The sequence below is a fragment of the Lytechinus variegatus genome, chromosome 9, assembly GCF_018143015.1.
Source record: "Lytechinus variegatus isolate NC3 chromosome 9, Lvar_3.0, whole genome shotgun sequence".
NCBI lineage: Eukaryota > Metazoa > Echinodermata > Echinoidea > Temnopleuroida > Toxopneustidae > Lytechinus > Lytechinus variegatus.
The window spans coordinates 16,333,280-16,351,822 of NC_054748.1; the positions used below are offsets into that span (position 1 = coordinate 16,333,280).

At 36.9% G+C, this 18,543-nt stretch overlaps 1 protein-coding gene across 1 annotated transcript; it reads left to right on the forward strand.

The window, feature by feature from the left end:
- Positions 1 to 12,795: 12,795 nt before the first annotated feature.
- LOC121422126 (alpha-N-acetylgalactosamine-specific lectin-like) lies at positions 12,796 to 15,873 on the forward strand. Its single transcript, XM_041616966.1, has 2 exons — positions 12,796 to 13,189; positions 15,507 to 15,873. Exons 1-2 carry the CDS (start codon positions 12,806 to 12,808, stop codon positions 15,759 to 15,761), a joined length of 639 nt encoding a protein of 212 aa, XP_041472900.1. The 5' UTR covers positions 12,796 to 12,805; the 3' UTR covers positions 15,762 to 15,873.
- Positions 15,874 to 18,543: the final 2,670 nt, after the last annotated feature.

Below are 18,543 nucleotides of genomic sequence, written 5' to 3' on the forward strand. Positions count from 1 at the left end.
TTGACACTGCTCTGCGATGTTGCAGGGTCTTCCACTGAAGCGCATCAATCATGGTTGTGACGCTACATCGTCTTGAGTAATTGTTCATCACATAGCGAGCTGCACTCCGTTGCACAGATTCTGCCTTGGAAATGGCTTTGCTGGTGTGGGGATCCCACACACAACTTGCGTACTCCACGATAGGTCGAACAAGTGTGTTGTAACAGGCAGCTTTGGTTTCCTTGGAGCATGACTTACCGGGCAAGTTTCTCCTTAAGAAGCCAAGTGTCTTCATTCCCTTTTTGGTAATGTTGTCAATGTGTCTGTCAAAGGAGAGATCACTCGAAAAAACGCCCAAGTACTTGGCAGATTCAACAGGCTTTAGTTCAGTTCCATGGACTGTATATGTATGGCTATGTCGGTCTTTTTTCTTCCGTTTGGAGACATGAAGAACCTGGCATTTCCCGGGATGAAATTCCATTAGCCATTTCCTTTCCCATTCTTGTAGTGCATTTAGATCTTGTTGCAGCTGAACTGCATCATCATGGCTGTTGATGGCCCTATACACCATGGTATCGTCGGCAAAGAGCTTGACATTGGTGCCATCGGAGACACAGTTGGGAAGGTCGTTGATGTAGACCAGGAAAAGGAGCGGCCCAAGTACACTGCCCTGGGGTACACCTGAGGTTACTGGTGCAATGTCGGAACTTTCCCCGTCAATTACTACACGCTGAGTACGGCCATGAAGGAAATTTCTGATCCACGTCAAGAGGCTGCCGGAGAGACCGTAGTACTCTAGCTTACGTAAAAGACGAGGATGGGGCACCTTGTCAAAAGCCTTGGCAAAGTCAAGCAGAATCACATCAGTCTGGACACATGAGTCGATGTTGCGAGCAAGGTCGTCCACGGTTAGGATCAGCTGGGACTCACAAGATCTTGCCTTCCTGAAGCCATGTTGCACATCAGTGAGAATCTTATGAACATCAAGATGGCCCATTATGGTGCTGTGGATGATATGCTCTAGGATCTTACAGCATATGATGGTCAAAGAGATCGGGCGGTAGTTGGATGGTAAACTCTTGTCCCCTTTCTTATAGATGGGTCTTACATTAGCAGATTTCCATGCCTCTGGTAGAATGCCAGTGTCAATTGATGCTTGGTAAAGAGTGGCAAGAACGGGACCAAGAATATCTGCGAGTTCTTTCAGAAGTCGGGGAGGAATGTTGTCGGGTCCAGATGCTTTGTGTGGGTTTAGTTTCTTAAGGAGTTTGATTATTCCATTTGAAGTGACGTCAATGTGCGATAGGCGGGGGTACGGACTAGGACCAAGGTTGGGGATGGGCTCCCTGTCCTCATCAACGTTGTTGAAGACTGATGAAAATTGGTCGTTGAGGAGGTTTGCCTTGTCCTTACTGCTGGTGAAAGTTGCGCCAGTTGGTCCACGAAGGGGGGAGATGCCATTACTATCAATATACATCTCTATGTTTTCGGTATTTTAGAACGCAATTTTTATTGAATTATCCGCATTACTCTTAGGCGGCTATTTGGAGGATAGGTTTATGAAAGGGGTTCCACCGGCAAATGAGAACCCAGACAGAGTAAACGATCGATGGCTTGCCATTCGGAATAACGTATAATCGCTTTGATCGGTACTGTAATGTTGGTATGACCGAATAAAGGAATTAACTTTTTGATAGAAACCGCAATAAAACGCTAATTTCGTGTTCTCAGGTTACACCTTAAAAAACATTATAAAAAAGATTTGTATACAGTTGTGTTTTGGTTTACATTTGTTTTCACGACATTTTGCTTCTTTTCTTTTCATTCATTTCTTTTTCATTCTTATTTCATTTTTGCCTGAAAATCGCCTTCCCCTGAAATTCCTTGAATCGTATGATCGTCTTGAATTCCTTGATTTTTTAAAAATTTATTTTACTTTTATTTATGATTGAAATGATATCCCGCCGTTTCCCTCACCTGCACGAGTACCGCCACGAAGGGATCACAAAGCCGACACAACTGAGGGAGGTGTTGATGGCTATATTAATTTCCAAGATTTCAGCATTTGACAAACACGGTGAAACATATACTGTGCATGCATGAGTACCAATAAAAGTGATACCGTATAAGATCATGACAGTCACCCACGACAAATCGAATCGAAAAGTAAATTCAACCACATAATGAAATTTGCAAACGTGCCTCTGACGTATTATTATTCTATCTTGACATTCTTCCTTTTGTGTGTAAACTTGGTAAACAGGACTTCACGTTTCCATTTCTCTTTCAGTGAAAAAAGACATAATTGTTCGTGCCATTGGCGGCGGAAACCAAAAACTTTAGGGGGACCACCATATTTTTTGACAAGCAAAAAAAAAAGGTTATCAACCAAAAATTTAGGGGGGGTCGTCCCCCAACCTCACATTTTGGGGGACACGTCCCCGTCCCCCCCCCCACCCCCGCTTCCGACGCTGATGGTTCGTGGAGAGGAACACGTTTAATATTCTGATTATTGCTGCGTCATGTTAACTTGCATTTAACTTTTGAAACTGATACCTGCATGAAAAGATAATTTGATTCCTTCTTGTATAAAAAGGGCTTTCGTTTCGTTATTTCCTTTGATGGCTAAAAAGGTGGGATTTTGCGTGGAGTCAAAGGAACTCATTTTACATCCTGAATGTACTTCCAACATCATGTAAGCTATGTTTGACTTTATAATAATAATTTTATCGACGCGGGTTGTTGGGACTATCTACAGACAATTGAAATCAAAAGACTTGTCAAACACGTCCATGACGTTACTATCGCACGCATTGTATCGACGAGCTACCTGTTGATTGATGTATTGATTTCTGTGATGCTATCATTCATCTATTGTTATGTCTGACATATGCACATTCATTTGTAATAATATACGCGAAAGATAGGAACCTGTAAAAACGAGGAGAATTCGATATTTTCATGATTTGTTGATTATTATTATGGTTTATGGCAATTGCAGGTGGAGCAGAACTACGTGAGTTGCAATATTTAACTATTTTTCACGATTATACAGTATGATACATGTATTACATTTCTAATGGAATGTGAGGCTCTAATTGGTTAGTATCTCAAGCTGTTCATCTGAGATTTAAAGTTGATTTGTAGAATTTGTTTATATGTCATGATCACTGGCAGATCCGGCAGGGGCACAGCCGGCCCGTGCCCCCCCCCCCTCCCCCGCCTTTAGAAGCACAATTAACATTTGTAATGCAAACGTGCCGTTATGCCACTAATGTGCATCTCTTTTTTTCATAGATGCACTGTCCATTATTTGGGGATAAGAACCCTTTTTTCCTTGTCAAATTTTCCTCGGGAAAATATACGCTCAGCCCCCCCCCCTCCTAAAAATCGTGGATCCGCCCGTGGTTATGATATGTGTAACTTGTTTCAAATAAAGGAACTGTTGCTGCACAAACGTCTTTTAATCAGTGGACGGTGCGTGTGCTCTATAAACCAACACAGTTATTATTTTCATTATTGCCTTTGATTTTCTTTTTCATTTGAATTATAATTAATGAAGACGCCACACGATCCAAATTGACCTCCCGTTGGCCACACGAATTTCGGAAGTTTCACATTCGTTTAGCCTAATTGGCTCGTGACAACAGTCTGTGTTCGCTTAGCGGGAGTGGAGTGGGGGTCCACACCCTTCTGAAATATACCATCGAGGGGGAGGGGACTTTCAGGAAAGACTGTGCTGAGTAGTCTTCTGTGTCCTACTGCATCAGTCCGCCATGATTAAATTCAAGATTATTACATATCAGGTTGGAAATGGAGGAGGCTGCTAAAAAGCGGAGTTTGTAGAGTGCAGCCTCATAATAAATATTCTTGTAGTTGCATAACATATAAAAATTAACATAACAACTTGAAGCATGCACCAGTTAAATTAAAAGGAAATAGGGGAAATTAAAATAGAAAAAGATATAAGAACTAGAATTTTAATTCGTCATGAGGACGAATTAGGTGATCTGTCTCTGATTTCGTGATCAGGAAGACAATTAGCATGTTTATTGAGATCAATATATGATCATCATGATGAAAGCTGAACTTCTCTGACGTTAAGAACGTGTTGAATATTCTTGAAAAGAGGGAAATGAAAGTTGTGTATTTTTTTTAATTATACAGGAACATGTACATATTGTACATTAAAAGGGATTTTAATATATTTTATTGTCCAGTGTTTTATTTTACATACATTGAAATGGTCATTAAGGACCATTTGTGAAATGTTGAAGAGAGAAAAAAATTCTCATGTTCACCCCTGTACTGGGCTCGAACCATGGACCTGAGGACGCAAACCTGCATTGCCTTACCCATTGAGCTACACACTTCCCATAGACCTTACACATAAGCAAAACAAGAGGATCTTAAATCAAATTTTGCAAGAGAAATACGGGCATGATCCCGGCATCTGATCAAAAAATGAAGACCACACTTGCGATAGCTTACAACCTCAGCTACAACGTATTCCAAACTCAGAAAAAACCCCAAAACAAATGGAGATGGCTCGCGAAATAGAGGAATGTAAAATCCAGTTTTGAGAAAAAGTCATTTCCTATAGAGATTGCACACACAATGAGGGAAAATGACATACCCTTATAAATTGACATTTTTAGAGATAATCCGTTCCTTAAAATGACAATAAAGCCAATTCACTAGATAGAGTAAGTCCTCAGCTACAACATATAAAAAAACTGAGCGAAAATTTATCAATATTTATGGAGTTAGAGTCAAATTTGCATAATTATGATGACGTCATAAGTAGCAAAATGGGAATATTGAGTTTCGACGCCATTTTGATGACGTCATGATAAAATTTTGGGTCAAATGTGACATGAAATTATATCTCCCATCTATACTCTATTCGAATATGAAAAAAAATTGGGGTCAAAGGACTTCCTAAAGAGCTATATTAAATTTTGTATAGGCATGTTTTTGCACATATATTGTCTATGGTTAGTGCGCGCGCGCGCGCGTGCTGTAATCTTTGATAGAGGCTAATTCCGTTATTACTTGTCGTACAAGGTTGATCAAGGTATCAAATTATTCAGAATTATATCATCGGTGCATTGATATGAAAAGAAATGGCGATCCTATGTTTTATAGCGCCAATACGCGCGAGAACGCGGGCGTAACCGTGCGCGCGCAAATTTTTGAAATGCTTAAAATGACCTGAAGTGGTATTCTGAAAACTTTCTCATCTTTGTCCTTATCTTTTGTCTTATCTCATTGACATAAGAAGACGCTAAAATCATTGCAAATCGGTATTCTGAAAATCTTCTTAACGCGTTCTTATCTTTGTAAGGATCGAGTGCCTCCTTCTTATCTTCAACACGCCCATTTTCTGGATATTACCAATCAAAATGTCAAGAGAATATCATGGGCGCTGTGCGTAAACTGTTTCTGGTGCATTGTGCGAAAATGGCATTTATACGCAATGACTGATTGTTATTTCGAGACACGTGCATAAACTAAAGAAAGAAAGAAAAGAAAACAAGTAAATAAAGCATATACGAATATAGAATAAAATATGAAGAAAGAAAGTAGACAGAAAGGTGTCAGAATGAAGCAGAAATAAAAAAAAGATGAAAGGAATAATGCAGAAAATAATGAAAGAAATAAAGATTAAACAAAAGTAAGCAAGGAAAACGAACTTAAAGATAACAAAATAATAAAATAGGGAAAAAGAAATAGAACGATTATCAATGATAAAGTGAGGAAGAAAAAATAAAGAAAGAAAAGAAAGAAAGAAACTTAAAGGAAAAAAGTAAAAGGACGAAATAAACAAGATTTTAAAAAGGACAAAATGAAGTCATAAAGAAGGGAAAAAGAAAAAAGTTTGACAAAAAAGACAGTGTGAAAGAAAGAGGAAACGAAAGAATAAAAAATGTAAAAAAGTAAAGAAAGAGAGGAAAAGAAAAATGAAACAAATAAATAAAGATGAGAGAGAAGAAAATCAAAGCAAAATAAAGATTAAAGAAAGATAAAAAGAAAGAAAAGTAAATTCAAAGAAAGAAAAGGAACGAAAAGGGAAAATAAAAAGTCAGGAAAAGTAAAGAATGAATAAAAAAAGAAAACGAAAAGACATTAATGGAAAGAATACAGAAAAATATTTTTAAAACTGAAGAAAGACACAGAAAGTAAAGAAAGAGAGTAAATAAAGAATGAACAAAAAAAGAATGAGCGTAATAAAGAATAAAACAAGAGTGTCAGGAAAAAAAATTAAAGAAAGAACAATCGAATGAACGAAAAAGGAAAAAAAGACCCCCCAAAAAAGGGGGGAACAAAATATTAAGGGAAGGAACAAAGAAAGAAAAAGGTGAAAAGGGAAAAGCACATATATAGACGAAAGAAGGAAAGAAAAAAATAAGGAAGAAAGAAAAAAATTACAAAAATGTGATGGAAGTCAATTGCGAACTACTAAGTGCAATAAGAATTTCATTGTACGTAATGAATGTTGCCAGCAAGAAGAACTGCCACTAGAGGAATCGAAACGGATACGTAGAGCGCAGTTCGGCCAGGAAAGTTGTTTAATCGGAACGTTGTGGTATTGTACAGAGTGTAGAATATACCCATGATGCTGATCTCCCTGCGGCATCTACACATTTTTGTAGGGATGATACACGTAAGCTGCAGATTTGTTCATTCAAAAACAAACCTTTTGTCCAATTTTCCTCGGGAAGTGGTTGTGTTGGAAAATACTTCTTTCAGAATCAAACCACATTATATTTTTTTAGAAGAGGACAAATTCTCTTCCCAGAATAAAGGAACCGGTTGCGTAAAAGTCAGCTTTGATAAAAGGATACGATAAGGATTTTTAGTTTTGCCAAGCGAATTCCTTTATGGCACAGGACTGATATACCTATGTACTTGAAGATCAACCTGTAGAGTTTAGGAGTTGTCGCCAGATTAACTAGGTAAGCTATCTTGCACTGGCACTACGCAAACACCTCTGGAAAAATATGTTCAGTCTACATCACTCTCAAGACCATAACAAGCGGTTTTCAAGCATTGAAGTACTTGGTTCATGTTAATTTGTCAAAACCAATGAAATTACTCCTTCAGAGCACATTGAATCATATCCTTATTAAACTATGTCTGTGTATGGGTTCTGCCCTTTTCACCAACACTAAGGCGAATAAACTCATGCATCATAATATTCCTGCATAGTTGTATCATTTGCTCTACTTTTGATCAAACAGAAAAAATAGAGACCTTTCCCTTCGCTTTCTATCATTATTATATTAAGTTGACCTTACCATTTGAAATGATGTTATCTTAGGAGCGATGAAACAATTTCGTTGATATCAATTGAGTTATCCATGAAGTAACCTGAATTTCGAAAATGCGACGTTGAGTAATATTTTTATAAAGTAATTATTCAAAATCAGTGGAGCATAGATCGAGAGTCATCCCAAAGAAATAAGGAAGAGAATTTTAATCAGAATTTGTGTAAAACTTTAGTATTCTACAAGAATCTGTCTGTCTCTTTGCATCGCCACCCTAACTCTTTCTCTCCCTCACTCACCCTCTTTGTCGTTGAGTTTTCAGAAGCTACAGGAATATTTAATATGATGGGTCGGAACACGTTTCAACTCCTTATTTGTATTTGATATGCGTAATTAACTTGGTTCCAAAACGAAATGATTAAACTTTTACAAGGGCTCTGCACAAATCCACTCAGTCAAAATGAACACTTTTTTATACAGCGTTAGCCATGGACCTATCCACGGAGGATTATTCTATTGTTACTGGGGGTGCTGAGCATTGTCACAGCATCCCCAGTAACAATAGATAGTCCTCCATGGATATGAGGCTAGCTTCATTATATGTATTATTATCATTATTTTCGTTATGTCCATATTCTCCAGATTGTCGCGAGCCCTTTTTTACACTATGTCGATGGTAGAATATTTCTTTGTCAGTAAGGTAATGACCTTCAAAATTTGAGGGGGGCGTACATGGAGTGTAGAACGTAATTTCTATAAAGCTGCGGTTAACTGAAGCGAACGAGCAAAAATTTTGGCTTTTTAAATAAAAAATAAAATGATGTAACAGATCCCGATATACTTTTTAGAAAAAATTATTTTATATATCACATCTACCTTTTTTCTATATCTTTTTTTCTTTCGTGAAACATTTCTTTTGGGGACAGGGCCCTTATCCCCCCCAAATACACATATATTTATACCAATGCCCTTTAGTTTTATCAGATAAAAACGAATAAAGAGCATCTATCAGTATTAAAAGTTCACATTTCATTTTATTAACGTATTTTTTTTACAGCTTTCTTGAAAATACGTTTATAAGAAATTCTTTTTTTTCTCCCCGATGGTCTTGATTTGTCTCTTAAAAGAATTCACGTTTATATGTGCAGCGGAGTTATATCATTACATAGAAATTTCTTATCAACACCATTTATTTCTCTCTTATTTTTCGTGAAAATATTATCGGAGTTTTTGTACATGTATTGCTGTTTTCCCCCGGTTTTCAACAAAATATTTTTCCAAAACGTTACCCGATTTGACCTTTGAAAACCTTAATCATTTTTGCTTCTATACATTCAAGTTATATATTATGAAAGAAAAGAAACAGAAATTGTATTTTTAATCAATTCGAACGAGACGTGACTATCGTAGATATTGAACAATTAAGGATGGTGAAACGACACGGGCAAGCTAGTAACAGGATAAATTAGAAGATATCGTGGGATCTATTCCAAAATTGCAATACAAATGCTATCACGCTTCACATGTTAAGTGTCCTCGCCCTTTCTACGTAGGCTTATTCATTGATTTCCATTGGATAGACTGCCATTAACTTTTTCAGAATATGTTTTTCATGAACTAGTCCAAGAAAACACGTCAAGGAAAGTGTCCATTGGAGTCTTCCTGCAGCATCGTAGGGCGTTCAATCACTGCAAAAATGGCTCCTACTGTGTTCGTTGGAGAAATGTTGGCTGTTATAATTGCATTCGTAGGTAAGTATTTATTCTCTTTTTTTAAAACTAGAATTAGCTAGGTGGTCTACTCTCTACAAACAGTGCTTATTACCTACCCACTCACTTACTTCCATACATATTTGATAAGAAGCGCCTGTATGAAATAATTTCAAATCATTTGAAATTATTTAATACAGGCCCTTGTAATCCTAAAACCATGGCATTGTACAAAATTACTAATGCATATACACCAGATCTGTAACTATCTGTGATTTGTGTTTGTATTTGATGTGCATTTGTGAAGGAGATACAAAAAAATTGAGAATTGTGATATAGAAACTAAATTATGTGATATTACATATTTTTAGGATTTGGCATTAAGAAACTCTTCTTTGAATTATCATATTTTTAAGGAGAAATGAAACTTTGTTTCACACTATAATGAAGACAAATTTAAACATGTCATATATCAAAAAACAAAATGAAGAGTAAGTGGATAATTTTTTTTGGTCCCCTCATTTGTATACCGACCGTTTTGTGAAATTAAAACCCTCGTCACACTAGAGGCGGAATGAGCCGGAATGCCGTTGGAATGAAAATTCTTGGGACTTTCCTGGATATTCGAAGCGCATTCTAACGATTCGGACTGCATTCTGAGTGCATTCCAGACAATCAGGTCCATTCTTGTGACCGGCCCGAATGTTTTGCTCATGTTCAAAACTTTCGCAGTGCATTCGAAGTGGAGAAATATCGAACGACATTCGGAGTGCATTCTGACTGCATTCTAGATATTCTTACGACATTCTAAGAGCATTCGATGCATTCTGATCACATTCTAGAGAAAACCGAATCGCATAAAACGCGGCCAGCTGCTGTTGTAACGTCGTTTGGCAGTAGAAGTCACCCGGTCATGTCGCAAAAAATTAAGACATTTTTGCAAAAGTAGTGAAAATTTCGAATTCCCTCCCGAATGTGGCACGAATTTTGAAAGTACTTCATTCCGGCTGGTTATGCTCGATTCCTGCTCATTCCGAATAAGTGTGACGGGAGGGGGGGGGGGGTGGTATAATTGAAATTTAAAAATGTCATTTAATTTTCCTTCTTCATAACGGATCTTACTGATTTTGATAACATTTTCAGTGTTACACTATTTTTATTTTTTCTTTATTTCTACTGTATTGGTGGGATGAGCATTCTCTTTAAGGTCAGAGAAGATCATTCGATTGCAAATATATAACTCAAAGAATGCAATGTAAAATAATTTCATTCACATCAGCATAATGGATATAGGTGGCGCTATTCAGGAGATAAAACAAAATTGGTTGCTCTCATAATTTTGTTTATATCTTATACATATTACAACCAGGGCAATCATTGGTGTCTAATAATAAACAGCATAAATCAATTATGATTTAACTTAATATCAATATCTTTCAACAATGTAATACAATACCTAGACGTTATACGACCTCGATCTATGTAATAAATCTAAGTTATGGGTTGCCTTTGTTCAAACATTGCATTTCGGAAAGCCCTTCGGTTTTTCATTCTAAAATTCTCTGGAAATTTTATTTTTGAATTGCGTTCCTTAAATCTATATTTTGTTTTATACGATATTATGAAATATTTTTACTTAGTTATGTTACGTTTAATATGTACAACTGTAAAACGGAAATCCAATCAAAACATTTTTGTCAAAGATGACCACATGACATGCATGAGGTGTAATAATTAGGCCTACATCCGAAAAAAATAAACATAACACTGTTTCAGAGTTAACATAACAATAAATAAAGGCGTTTCAATAACATCCATTTGTGTTGAACCAACATTCAAACTAAACTTTCCGAGGTCGACCGTTAACTTGTCTCCTGAATGGCACCTTGTAAATGAAGTGCGAGTCAATATGACTCGCTAATATGAGTCAAATGGCACTCATAAGGGGGTCGAACGAACGACGTGTAGAAGAGCAATATCGTGACATTTGACACAGAAATGCGTGACATGATACAAATGTGACATAATCCAAATGTCACTATGGCATACGTATATGCATCACAATGTTATATAAAAAGTGTCCTCGGTTACATACATATGAATTAAGTATGTAATTTAAGTCACTTAAATCATATTAAGGAGGGTCATCTGAGGGACAAATTATATCTTACAATGGTGCGTCATTTGGTCTGTTAAATTCTCTTAAGTAGTAACTTTAAAACCGGGGTAAAATGACTGATATTGTCTATGTGTGCTGCATTATTTCCGTTACAGTCATGACAGTTACCGAAGTGGCGCCGAACTACTGCCGAGCCACGTGCGGTTCCATAAGGTCGGCCAATGGTGACGTCATCAGTCTGATACCAGTACCTGCAAAAAATGTGATGAGAATGAACGCTCGTTCTGCAACGTTTGTATGCCTTCTCCCAGGTACACGTTTCTTATTATCAAATGCGGTATATATACATGAATATATACTGTTGAGGCCAGTATTTTACAAACCCCCAGGTCCATCAAAGAAAAGTTGACACTTGCCAAAACATCATAAAATTTATTGTATCTTATAATTTATTTGTGCTATCAAGACAAATTTGATAACAAACATATAAGTATGTCATGCCTCTTTGCCTAATTGCTTTGTCATCAGGAGCTGAAAAATATTTAAGTGTCATTTTTTCCCAAAATCTTCTTATTTTAGACATATTGACAAAATCATTTCGTATTTGTGCTAATTACTTTTGAACACAAACATTTCAGATTAAACTTGTGGTTCAATGATGACATTTACACACATATATAATATATTTATAAATGTGTAAAGTTATACATGTACAACAGTTTTTGGCAACTCTTTTTTATTTAAATATTGTAAAGAAATGGATGAAGAGAACAATGGTAGGCGTAGTTTAAATCAAGGTTCCCCAGAGCTTTCTACTACCCTTTGGAAAAATTGGTGATGCCGAAAAATGTCTCTGCCGGGAATCGAACCAGGGCCGCCAGCTTTGAACGCCGGTGCCTTAACCACTAGACCACAGAGACGGGTTAGTGGCTAGGCCGAACCCAATTCGATTGACCGTCAGATAGACAGGTTTTTGACACTATACCAATTATAATTTCCTTTGTCGGGTGAAGGTGGGTTTAGAACAATGACAAGCCGCCATGCCTCAGCCTCAGCTGGATCAAAGCTGGATCACCAATTTTTCCAAAGGGTAGAAAGCTCTGGGGAACCTTGATTTAAACTATACGCCTACCATTGTTCTCTTCATCCATTTCTTTACAATATATATATATATCTATATATATATATATATATATATATTTGTGTGTGTGTGTGTGGAAACCTGAGAGCTACGTCTCACTCGTCGTTATTTCTGTCTTCCAAGTTTATTTACACTAAACATGCTAAATGATGAGTACCTGACTACTGGTTGTGCTGAGGGCCCCTTGAATTATATATATACATATATATAATACACATGTTTATATATATATATATATATATATATATATATATATATATATATATATATATATATATATGTATATATATATGTACTGTATGTGTGTATGTATGTATGTATGTATGTATGTATGTATGTATGCATGTATATATATATATATATATATATATAATTCATATAATTTATACATATATACCCAAATAATCTGATGCGAGTCTCATTTGTATTTTTATTAATAGGAGCTGATGCGATCTCAGCATCTCCAACACAGATCTCATTAACTCCAACAACTCTGCCATCCCCTACAAAACCTAAGAACCTCTCATCAACTAACAAAACCCAATCATCTCAAACAACCACATCAACACCAGCACCCTTATTAACCATGTCAACATTCACATCGACACCAGCAACCCTTACTTCATTAACTATAACAACACAACCAACCCCTTCAACGAACCCATCGGTGCTTTCATCAACTACATCAATTGCATCATCTCCAACGACGGCCTCAACAGCAATAGCAACACCAACAACCTTATCAACTATATCAGCATCAACAAATCCATCAACACCCACAACTCCGACGAAGTCTTGCGCCGGATCCTGGTCGTACTATGAGGGGTGGTGCTATGGCTACTTCAGGGATCCAGTGAACTTTGGCAGCGCCTTGTCGACGTGTCGGACGATTGCGGGTTTGGAAGCGGATTTGGTATCAATACACAGTGACGCTGAGAATGCGTTCGTCTATGACTTATGGGTGAGCTTGGTAAGTCCCTATGGTTAGAATTTTAATTGGTGTCAGGTAAAATGGCAGAGGTAAAAATGGCAGAGGTAAAATGGGAGAGGTAAAAATGGCAGAGGTATTAATGGCAGAGGTAATAATGGCAGAGGTAAAAATGGCAGAAGTAAAAATGGCAGAGGTAAAATGGCAGAGGTAAAATGGCAGAGGTAAAAATGGCAGAGGTAAAAATGGCAGAGGTAAAATGGCAGAGGTAAAAATGGCAGAGGTATTAATGGCAGAGGTAATAATGGCAGAGGTAAAAATGGCAGAGGTAAAAATGGCAGAGGTAAAATGGCAGAGGTAAAATGGCAGAGGTAAAAATGGCAGAGGTAAAAATGGCAGAGGTAAAATGGCAGAGGTAAAAATGGCAGAGGTAAAAATGGCAGAGGTAAAAATGGCAGAGGTAAAAATGGCAGAGTTAATAGTGGCAGAGGTAAAAATGGCAGAGGTGTTTATATCATAGGTAATAATGGCAGAGGTAAAAATGGCAGAGGTAAAAATGGCAGAGGTAAAATGGCAGAGGTAAAATGCCAGAGATAAAAATGGCAGAGGTAAAAATGGCAGAGGTAAAATGGCAGAGGTAAAAATGACAGAGGTAAAAATGGCAGAGATAAAAATGGCAGAGGTAAAAATGGCAGAGTTAATAGTGGCAGAGGTAAAAATGGCAGAGGTGTTTATATCAGAGGTAATAATGGCAGAGGTAAAAATGGCAGAGGTAAAATGGCAGAGGTAAAATGGTAAAGATAAAAATGGCAGAGGTAAAAATGGCAGAGGTAAAATGGCAGAGGTAAAAATGACAGAGGTAAAAATGGCAGAGATAAAAATGGCAGAGGTAAAAATGGCAGAGTTAATAGTGGCAGAGGTAAAAATGGCAGAGGTGTTTATATCAGAGGTAATAATGGCAGAGGTAAAAATGGCAGAGGTAAAAATGGCAGAGGTAAAAATGGCAGAGGTAAAAATGGCAGAGGTAAAATGGCAGAGGTAAAAATGACAGAGGTAAAAATGGCAGAGATAAAAATGGCAGAGGTAAAATTGCAGAGGTAAAAATGACAGAGGTAAAAATGGCAGAGTTAATAGTGGCAGAGGTAAAAAGGGCAGAGTTAATAGTGGCAGAGGTAAAAATGGCAGAGGTGTTTATATCAGAGGTAATAATGGCAGAGGTAAAAATGGCAGAGGTAAAACGGCAAAGGTAAAAATGGTAGAGGGAATAATGGCAGAGGTGAAATATGACAGAGGTAAGAATGGGAGAGGCAATATAGTGGGGATGGCCAGTCACGCGTGACTAAAAAAAATTGTTCAAAAAAGGGTGCTTTTTGTTCAATTTTTTTACTCTGCCATTTTTACACCGAGCCGAATTTTGATTAAGGGTGACGAATATATAACACAGTAGCCTCCGTCACGGTATTTTGATATAGGACCTAATAGAAAAGGAAGAGGAATCAAATGTGACGTCACTGACTTCCTCGATTAAATACACTTCAAAATCTCTGGTGTTGATTTGACACCAGCCCGGGATCTATATATACAATACCAGTTTTGAATCAAACCAATGCTGTTTTAATACTAATTGGTGTTGTATACCTATCTGGTGTTAGACCAAATCCAAACTGGTGTTGTTTTACACTTCTCTGGTGTGGAAATATTTAGATTTCGGGCTGTTGTTAAATCAATTAACACCGGGGATTTTGCGGTGTATGCCTATACCATGGGTATGTCTTATTAAAAAGCCTCATGTCACAGACCTCTTTTAAAAAGACTTTTCTTTTCTTCCTAATTACTTTTGTACATTTGCCCATGTCCTTGGTTGGTTTATTTCCTCACGATGGCCGTAGTTTGGAGCACACCAACACACAAATAAAACCACTGGGTGAAACATGCTGTATGAAGGTTTTTTTTATTATTATTATTCATCGTGTATTTGATTGCTATCACTTTAGTTGTTGGCTTAAAGTGATTGGTTAACATTGGTTTGACTTTTAAAAAATCTGAGCTAGAAGGTCACATTTGTCACCTGTGGGTGACATGTTACAAAAATGAAGCCCAGAAAAAATTGCTTTCGAAAATAAATATTTAGTGCTTCAAAATTTGAAATATAAAGTGACCGGAAACATCATCTTAATTTTGTCACATACACTTATGTGTACTATTCGGGATTTGTCTTCGGTACTTTTAGCTTTTCATTCTCAATAATGGTTGTTTTCAGGGTTTATTAGTTCTAATACATGCACTTGTACACATGTTTCATCTTGGTTTGAGAATTTTTAAATCGGCTGCTCACAAAGTTAAACAATATTTTTAACAGGAGGAATACATTGGTGAGTTGTTATGGATCGGGTATCATCAACCGACGAATGGGGCTTTGGAACCCTTCGTTTGGACTGACGGGACACCGGATGATTACGCCTCGTGGGAACCAACACAACCCGACGATAATGGAGGCAATGAAAACTGCGCGTCCTTCTGGCGTAGGAACCCCTCAGATGACGCGGCGAAGCCTTGGAACGACGTGCCGTGTGATATCGTCACTGCCCCTTTCGTCTGCAAGGCAGCTATCTAAAGCATTGATTTTGATTTTTTTTAATCTGTAATTTCATTTCATTTATTCAATACTTTCATTGAAAACATATAACAATGCAGATATATACACACATATAAAGGATTATAAATAAAAGATAACATATAAAACAAGTAATACAAATTGAATTATTAGGAGAGGCAGAAAGGCTGAGCCTTATATAAAAAGCCAATCTCCATACAGATAAGAAGATTTAAAAATTGAATTGTTGATTAAAAGTAGCAAAGTAAAATAAATTGAAAATAGTACATTTAAATTTAACACCCATGCATCCACATCAACACACATACACCATTCGTAATCAAACACCAGCAAACACACACACATACATTTCTTATTTAAAATATCAAACTGTTACATTTTAGAGGTACCTATGCAATAGTAAAGATTTAATTCTTCTTTTAAAAGTGTTCAGCGTTGGACTCTGTCTTATTGTAATTGGTAATTCATTCCAAATTAATGGACCTTTATAAAAAAAATGTATTTTGGTAATAATAATAATAATAATTAGACTTATATCGCGCCAAATCCACTCTGTAGAGTGCTCAGGGCGCTTTTCAGGAAATTGTAAGAGAAATTAAGAAGAATTGAACAGAAACGTTTTGAGGTAATTTTTGAAAGTTTCAGGAGTCAAGCACTGTTTGATGTTAAGAGGGAGGCTATTCCATAGCTTCGAGGATGAATAAACAAATGATCTTTCACCCCAGGTCTTGGAAACTTTGGGGGTAACAAGGGAATTGGAAAGGGAGGAACGTAAGGATCCTGAAGGGGTATAACTTTTGATCAGTGAAATAAGGTACTGGGGAGATGAGCCATGAACACAATGGAATGTTAACAACAAAATCTTGAACATAATACGCTGTAAGTTGAAATTTGCGTACCATCCTGTTTCTGTTTCTGTTTGTGGTAACTCTCGTAGGAACTCGGCAGGACAGCATTTTGCTGGTAAACGCCAAGCTGGTATATAACCAATTACCTATGAAACATTTTACGTCTAGGTTAATCAGTCATAGTGGCTGACGTTATAGACGACAGATATCACTCTCGGGCCTTTTTATCAAAGTGGAGACAATGGCAGAGTTGGGATTCGAACTCACAACCTTGCGATTATGAGTCCAATGCTCTAACCACTGGACCACACGACCCTCAGTAAGTGCAGCCAACGTCTCCAGTGGAACAGCAAATGGCACAGGGACTGAAGCGTTTGGTTCCACTAAAGCTTTCACGTAGACCTACATGAAAGTCAGAAATTGAGAAATTCATGTACAAAAGAAATAGTGAGTGACATCATCGGATGTAACTGGCTCGTTCATATAAATATTAATATAAAAATAAGCGAAACTTTGAAAAGTCATAACTTTCTTATTTTACATCCGATTTTGATGAAATTTTCAGCATTGTGCTTGTCTTATTTTTCTCTATTGATTCAAATCAACATTTTTCTGATGTGGACTTGACCTTTAACCAGTTTGAACAGTTCGGATTTATTTTCAGATTTAACGTGAGCAAAATGATATCCCGCCATTTCTATCATTTTTACGAGTACCGCCATGAAGGGATCACAGAGCCAACACAACTAAGGGAGGTGTTGATGGCTATATTCATTTCAAAATTTTCAGCATTTGACAAACACGTTGAAACATATACTGTGCATGAGTACCAATAAAAGTGATACCGTTAGATGACAGTCACCCACGACTAATCGAATTGAAAAGCCATTTCAGCAACATAGGCCCGAATCCACAAAGGTGGTTTTGCTTGAAACCATGGTTTCTACAGAAACCACCTTTGTGAATTCTGGCCATAATGAAATTTTCAAACGTGACTCTGGCGTACATTATAACATTAAACTATTTTGATATTATTCCCTTTTTTGTGTGTGTATACTTGGTAAAAAGAATTTCACGATTACATTTCTCTTTCAGTGAAAAAACCTAAATTGTTCGTATAGAGGAACACATTTAATATTCTGATTTGGTTGCCTCCTATTAACTTGCATTTAACTGTTGAAACTGATATCTGCATGATTCGATAATTTTATTCCTTCTTGTGGGTAAACATGATAAAATGGCATTTCGTTTTGTTATTTCCTTTGTTGGTTAAAAAAGGTGGAATTGTGCATGGAGTATAAAAAAACCCATTTTATATTCTGAATGTGCTTCCAAAACAATGTAAGCTATGTTTGGCTTTATAATTATATTTTATCGACACGGGTTGTTGGAGCTGTGGAGAGGCAGTTGCAATCAACAGACTTGTCAAACATGTTCATGATGTTACCCTATCGCACGCATCAGTTGCATCAATGAGCTAGCTGGTGATTGATGTATTGATCTCTGTGATGCTATCATTCATCTATTGATATGCCTGACATTTACACATTCATTTATAATAATATACGCTAAAGGTAGGAACCCGTAGAAACAGTAAAATTCGTTATTTTCATGATTTGTTGATTATTGATATGGTTTAATTATGACAGTTGCCGGTGGAGCAGAATACGTGAGTTGCAATATTTAACTATTTTTCACGATTATAAAGTATGATATATGTACTACATTTCTAATGCGATGTGAAGATCTAATTGGTTAGTATCTAAAGCTGTTCATATGATTAAAAGGTTATTTGTAGAATTTGTTTCATCACTAATAGACCCCCGGAGGGGGGAGTCTTGAAAGTCTTGTTGGAATGCTACCCAGGGAGTGGAGAAGATGCACACATTGCATGCGGGCATGCAAATATCCGATGATGTAAAGCGCTTTAGACC

Excerpts from the sequence above, each read along its gene's own strand:
- LOC121422126 (XM_041616966.1), top strand. The coding sequence starts at position 12,806 with ATGTCAACATTCACATCGACACCAGCAACCCTTACTTCATTAACTATA. Across the intron at positions 13,190-15,506 it reads ATGACTTATGGGTGAGCTTG|GAGGAATACATTGGTGAGTT; the intron begins GTAAGTCCCTAT and ends TATTTTTAACAG.